This window comes from Sinocyclocheilus rhinocerous, unplaced genomic scaffold (assembly GCF_001515625.1).
Source record: "Sinocyclocheilus rhinocerous isolate Xijiao unplaced genomic scaffold, SAMN03320098_v1.1 scaffold494, whole genome shotgun sequence".
In the NCBI taxonomy this organism is placed as follows: domain Eukaryota; kingdom Metazoa; phylum Chordata; class Actinopteri; order Cypriniformes; family Cyprinidae; genus Sinocyclocheilus; species Sinocyclocheilus rhinocerous.
Window position 1 is genome coordinate 885,874 of NW_015628684.1, and position 6,848 is coordinate 892,721.

At 33.6% G+C, this 6,848-nt stretch overlaps 1 protein-coding gene across 1 annotated transcript in view; it reads right to left on the bottom strand.

The window, feature by feature from the left end:
- Positions 1–3,161, bottom strand: part of LOC107738091 (circularly permutated Ras protein 1-like) — a 15,173-nt gene extending 12,012 nt beyond the window's left edge. Inside the window, exons 1-3 of the mRNA XM_016549765.1 lie at positions 3,079–3,161; positions 2,301–2,384; positions 1,782–1,874 (exon numbers count right to left, since the gene is read on the bottom strand). Of these exons, the coding sequence (XP_016405251.1) occupies positions 1,782–1,874; positions 2,301–2,382 (175 nt within the window). The 5' untranslated portion in view covers positions 2,383–2,384; positions 3,079–3,161. The remainder of the gene's footprint in view (positions 1–1,781; positions 1,875–2,300; positions 2,385–3,078) is intronic.
- Between the last annotated feature and the right edge of the window lie 3,687 nt (positions 3,162–6,848).

Consider the following 6,848-nt stretch of genomic DNA (forward strand, 5'->3'; position numbering starts at 1 on the left):
TGAATCGAGAAGATCCCTAAAGTTGCAAAGACTAAAGTCTCAAACCAAAAGAGATATCCCTCCTAAAACGCCTTGTTCAAACACACCCCCACATGTCAGAGTCAGAGTAGCTTTATTGTCATTCCAGCTCTATACAGTTAGCATACAGTGAAACGAGACAGCGTTTCTCCAGGACCAAGGTGCTACATAGACAAAAACACAGAACTACAAAGAAACTAAACTGGACATAATTAAATTATATTAAATAGGCTAAGTAAAAAGTTAAATAAGAACTAAGAAGACTATATATATATATAAAAAGTACTAAGAGAAAAAAGAGCTGACTATAAAATAAGAACTGTGAACATTTATCACAGACTACACAGGACTACATAAAGTGCATGTGTAATTTACGTGTAAAAAGTGTAATTTACAAATTACACTCAAATATAAAACAGTTATTTTAAATTATTATAATATTTAATATAATAATATTAATGTTATTTAATATTATTAAATAATATTTCAAAATATTACTATTTTTATTATATTAAAATCAAATAAATGCAGCCTTGGTGAGCATAAGAGACTTCCATTTATAAAGATTTAGATTTATACAGAAGTTGGACAAAATAATGTAAACACCCATCATTTGCCTTTAATACAGCTTCCAGCCTTCTTTGACTAAATTCATACCATTTTGTAATGGTCTCCATTTGAATGGCATCTGTCAGAACATGTGCCCGTTGTTTTACAGATGTTGAAGGAGGGAATCGGCTATCCATTCTTCTCTTTGAAACTGTCCACAGTGGTTTGATAATATTCAAATCAGTTGATATGTCTGGCCAGGGCAGATGTTTTATCTTCCAGGTTTGACATCATGATACCATCTTTTTTGCATTTTTAGCATTGGTGTCTGTGATTTAAGTTTTAGCAGTTGCAGCTCTTTCATGATTGTTGGCTTTGTGAAGTTCTCTTTGGTCAGATTTTGTGGAAACCTTGGGTTTAACCTTCATGGTTAAAATGAAGTTTGCTGTCTTTTGCTGCAGTAGTTCTTTGTTGTTTGGACACAATCCTTCTCAGTGTTTGACAGTCCTTATTGTTCACTTTCAGTTTTCGCCAACTACTTTATTTCACTTGCCATGCTTTGCATATGCAGTCGTAATCAAAAAGACTGCTGTTCTTAAAGCACCTAACAATTGGGTTTTAAGGTTACAGACGCTCCTGCTAAAGGGGCTTTCATGATTCGTCGTTTGTGGAAGTCTGTCAAGTCACCCATTTCACAAACCACTAGTACTAACCACTGCTGAACACAACTTGTACCACGCTAATATACAAACCAGAGAGTACAAACAATGAAAAGATAAATAAAAATAAATTGCAACGTTTGTTATTTCACTGCAGCCTACAAAAATTATATAAACCTTTACTGTATAATAATGGGCATTTACGTCATTTTGTCTAAACTCTGTATATAAATCACACATCATTCGCACCTATGAAGTTTCTCTGTCATCAACTTTTCACACCCACAAAAAGGATGTGAGCTTATTTTTTCCAACCAGCATTTTCTTCTCAAGAGTACAGGCATGGCCTGAACCAAAAGAGTTGTTCCACTCAACATTTAAAGTTTCAATCAAACAAATGAGTCAATTCTGCCGTTCTTTATCAGAACTAGTAACAAAACAATTGCCACAAAAACAACATTAAAGAAATAACAATTTCTCACATGTACAGAGAGAATACAAGCCACTTGTTCATAAAGCAATGCTAAGGTGAAAAACAAGGTGTCATTTACTCACCTGGTTTCTGAACAAAGGTAACGCGGTTGTCGTAAGGATGATCGGAGACAGACTGAGCTCTGGACAGACCACAGGGAAGAGTGGAGGCAGAACCTACAAAACATGAGCAGGCATGAGGGATAGATGGAGTTACACACTGACTATTTGTGCCAAATAATATAAAAATATCCCAAAACACAACATGGGGCAAGTTGTCACAATGGGAGTCTGCCTATTAGAGACTATTTAATGTTATTCTTTAAGTGAAATTTTAACAGTAAAATGATTATGAAGTACAAAACAATTGGTCCAAAAATGGTCCAACCTGATAATGCACTGCCATTAAATCTGACATAGCTAGGGAAACCAGGCATGTGTAACTGAACCGTTGTTGCTGAGCTTTCCCTTAATACATATTACTCTTCATTCACTAATTCTGTCTCTTTACATGTCTCATCGGTATTATCTGTGCTGTATTATTACATGTTAATAACCAACAGTTCTCCATTCTCATTAATGCATTTACAGCGTACAACTGACCTTGATTTGAGACTTTAGCTTCATCTTCTGTTAAGCTCTCAGACCTCCAGTTACACACAACATGACTGCAAGCAAACTCCATCTCTGTGGGTGATAAGAAAAAGAGAAAGTCTTGGTAAAAACAGTCAGACATTATACTTGCATCAAGTTCTTTACAGTCAAATTAAAATAGAAACCTGTAACGCCCAGGCACTTTAAAATAACAACTTCAGCACGTATCTCTTAACACTTTCCTGGTTGAGCTGTGTACACTGAGAACGGCAGATAATGCTTTGTTTTTCTGTGCAGTTTTGGCAAGACTGTAGTTTTTATTTTTTTTGAAGACTTTCATTTCCTGCTAAAATGGTTTACTTTTACTTTGATCTCAGTTGCTGGGAGCAGTTACACATGCGGTAAACACTGTGGCACAGTTTGATTTTCTTCCAAAATGATCTTAATCCAGAAAATGACGTGATTAATAATTAAAACAATGCTAGTATGTGCCTTTGCCGTCATCAATCACTGCGGTTTGATCTTTTCTTCTCTGTTCTTTCCTTTCCTTTTCTATTAAAGTTTGCAAAAACCAAGAGCCAACACACCCTGGTGTTATAATCTTTATAAGATGTATAAAATAATACAATGTTAGAATGGTAATATTCATTGAAACTACAAGCAAAATGAGTGAGGGGTTGACTTTACTGATACAAGATACAAGGTCATATACAGTATAATAGAAACAGCCTATTAATCACGAGGGCATCATCTCTGATGAACTCTACAATGTTTGAAATGTACCTACCTGGTGATGGTAGATCAAAATAAAGCGTCTGTCATTCAGCTTGCAAAGAAAGCCAGCAACATTACGGTCCTGCGCTTCACACACCTACTGTGCATGTTTGACTGTGTGCGTGAAGACACAGGAAGTCAGGAAACTGTGGGTGCATGACTAGAAGAAAAAAAAGGTAAAGAATAAGAGCGAGAGAGAAACGAAACAAGATGTCCAGTTTCATTGTGTGTCTCGGTGTAGATTTAAATACACTCGTTTTTGTTCTCCCTTTTCCGCTTTCATCTAACATGGACTTTGATTCAGATGACAGGCTTACCTTTACATAGAGAGATAATTCAGTCATTTAATCATTAGCAGCAGGGCAAGGCTTTCACACTGGGTGTAATATAAATAGTAAGTCATCACACTCACATCATCACAATAAATATTCCCCCTAGGCTCAAAACGGGATTGTCAAGTTTCTTCTGTAGACATGTATGAACATGCGGGTGGGAGTGTTATGAGCACGTAATCCTTAACATGCAGGAAAAACATAAAATATATGCATTATCATCACATTAGAAGGATAGTTCACCCAAAAATTCTAATTTTGACATTATTTACTAAAATAAATATTTTGAGAAATGAGAAAAATGGAAGTCAATGGTAACAAAAACTAGACGTATAGAATGGCATGAGGATAAGTAAATGATGACAGATTTTTGAATTTTTGAGGGAACTATCCCTTTAACATCTGATTATTCAAAATGATGTCGCCACAGATTAAAATGTAGCAAATGTTTTCTTTATTTATCAGTCACATTAATTCACTTTACAATGAAATGCATTTAAAAACTGATGTTAAAACATGTTTACTAGTGTTAAATTGACTTCTAATAATGCTCCTTTTCCATTCCAACCTTATTTATGTAAAAAAAAATGTAAATTACAAGTATTAAATGATGATAATGGTTTACAATAGTAAACAAAAACAATTCAGCAATTCAGCCACTCATCTTTTCATTGCTTCATTAATGGCAGTACATTGATTAATTATTCAGGATTTCGAGCATTGAAGCAAAAAAAAAGTGTAAATTCTGCTAAACGAGTGGCACCAAACTGCAATGCAAAAATGATTACTGTTATAAAAAGTTTTCTTGGACCAAAATCACACAATTGATTGAGCCATTGCTTCTATGTGGGCCAAACATAGTTGAGTGCTGAGCAACAGTTTTTACACTACTTTAAGGATGTCATCCTATTAACATCACATTTAACAGGGTGTGTATTTTAAAATTTCACACACCATCTTGAAGATCTGCAATAATCAAATGTTAGCAAACACGTGTTTTGTTTACAGCCGTTTTCTTTACTATTCCTTAAAGGGATAGTTCACCCAAAATGCAAATATTCATCATTATTCATTCTTCTTTCAGATGAATACAATCAGAGTTAGGGCTGCTCGATTATGACAAAAAAAAATCATAATCACGATTATTTTGGTCGATATTGTAATCACGATTATTTAACGAGTATTAGTGGGCCATATGACCAAAACTTTATATGAAATATTTAAAGATAGTGATATATACCAAATATATATTTTCTGTAAATAAGGTTGCTATGACATCTACATTTTAGAGACCAGCGAAATGTCACAATTCTCAATCCCACAGCAGAGTATTAGGGTAACTGATATTAGTTTAAAAAAATTAACAACAACAACAAAAAAGGTCCTCAAAATGATTAAAAATAATTAAACTGCCAGTAGTAAAAAAGCAAAGGAATACAATAGAATAAAAAAGATACAAATGAAACAAACTGTGCTTTAAGTTTTTTTAATGCAAGTCTAAAGTATTCAGTTAACAGCCTACTAGAGAAATTGAATAATCTAATGTAAAATAAAACAGCATAGTCTTCACTGTAAGAATGAAACTTCCTTTCTTTCTTATTAAAGCTACAAAAGTCCTTCACTCAAGCAATGTGTGATTTTGTCTTTGTCTTTTGTTGTTTGATTAATATTAAGCACACAGTCGCAGCAGGAATATTAGCCTGCTGTCACTTTAAGAGCTACATGGACCCAATTTACCATTACACACGTATTTTCATTCTCAACTGTTTACGTTCATTTATTACATAATTGACGAGGTTTATGTGAATAATCACTAAGCGCCGCATTTTGACACATTTTTGCATGTATTTGACCGTTTAGGCACTAAAAGTTGACTTTACACGTCAGTGTTCTGCTCCGATTCTGAGCGCATGCACAGTAATCCTCCTGAGGAACAGTTCTCGTTAGCGCTTTTAAAAACATGAATAAATCTAATCAACTTTAATAAATCAAGCACGTCCCATTTTGCAAAAGTCTCATTACATGATTTTACTGATTTGCACGTGAAATTGGGCTTTAATGGAGGAGCGAAAGAGCACCGCTAGAAAGGGGGCGGAATGGGGCGCAAAAAACGTTTTATGTCGATTACTGTATTTTCATAGTTGTTGGAAGCCAAAATCAAAATCGAAACGGAGTTTCGATAAATTGCACAGCCCTACCCTTACCAAAAAGTAGTATACTTCAAGTTTATTTTATTAAGTATACTTAAGTAAAGTTCAAGTATATTTTTAAGTATACTTTATGTAGCAAGTATACAAATATCAGTGTACTAGTAGTATACTTGTAAGTGTACTATTTCAATACTCCTTGGGACTAAATTGGCCCACTTTCTAATATATAAAAGTATACTTTTAAGTATAACAGTAGTAAACTTTGAGTACACAACTAGTTTACATCAATATTTTTAGCTTGTACTGCAACTATACTAAAAGTGAACTTATAGGTATACTGATAGTTTACTAATTAAATACTTGTAGTAGCATTTTTAGTACACTTTGAAGTATAGTCTAAGTAAACTACTAGTTTAGTAGTTCTATACTGCAAGTATACTCGTAAGTTTTCTTTAAGTGAACTTTACATCATACTTTAAGTATACTACTATGTCCCTATTTAGGTTTGTCTATATTTTGTTATATGAATATCTGAACATACAAAACATCAAAAGAACAGGGTATCTGCTTGTAAACAAAAACATTTTATTCTAGCTTCATGCATTCTTTTTTTAAACACTTGAATGTAGATAAGTTTCATAAATAAAAAATAAAGAAATAAACAACATTTTGAACAAAAAGCTGAAAAAAGACTATGAATTGGATTCAGAATGATAATCAAAACGTAGATAAAGTCGATCAACACCCCAAAGCTTGACAGTCATTATTACCTCTTCATTGGTCGACATTTTATTCCATAACGTTACACAGTTTTGATACTGTTTTATGTCTGATGATCGTGTTAGAATACATGTGGAAGCATCTGTTGTTTCGGTTTCTTCTTCACTTGTGTTTTTTGGAAATTCTGTACAGAAGATGTGTACTAGCGCCCCCTACAGTATAACAATGAAAACACGGATTCTAGGAGCACAATTATAGCTAAAATATATTTAGACTTTTTCTAAGTATAAGTCAAGTATACTTAAATGTCATTTTAAGTATATTTCTGAGAAGTACATAAAGCCCATTTCTGAGAAGTACATAAAAAGTAGACTAAAAGTATACTTTCCTATTTTTAGTTTAAAAGAAGTATACTAATAGCGCACTTGAATAAACTTCGTTTTCGTAAGGGGAGCGATGAGCATAGTCCGATTCCATAAATGACTCTTTGTGATCCGATTCTTTTCAGTGAATAAAATGCAGCACGACAGGGTAATCCAATTCTCCAACCAATGACTCTTATAATCCGAATCTTTTTTTTT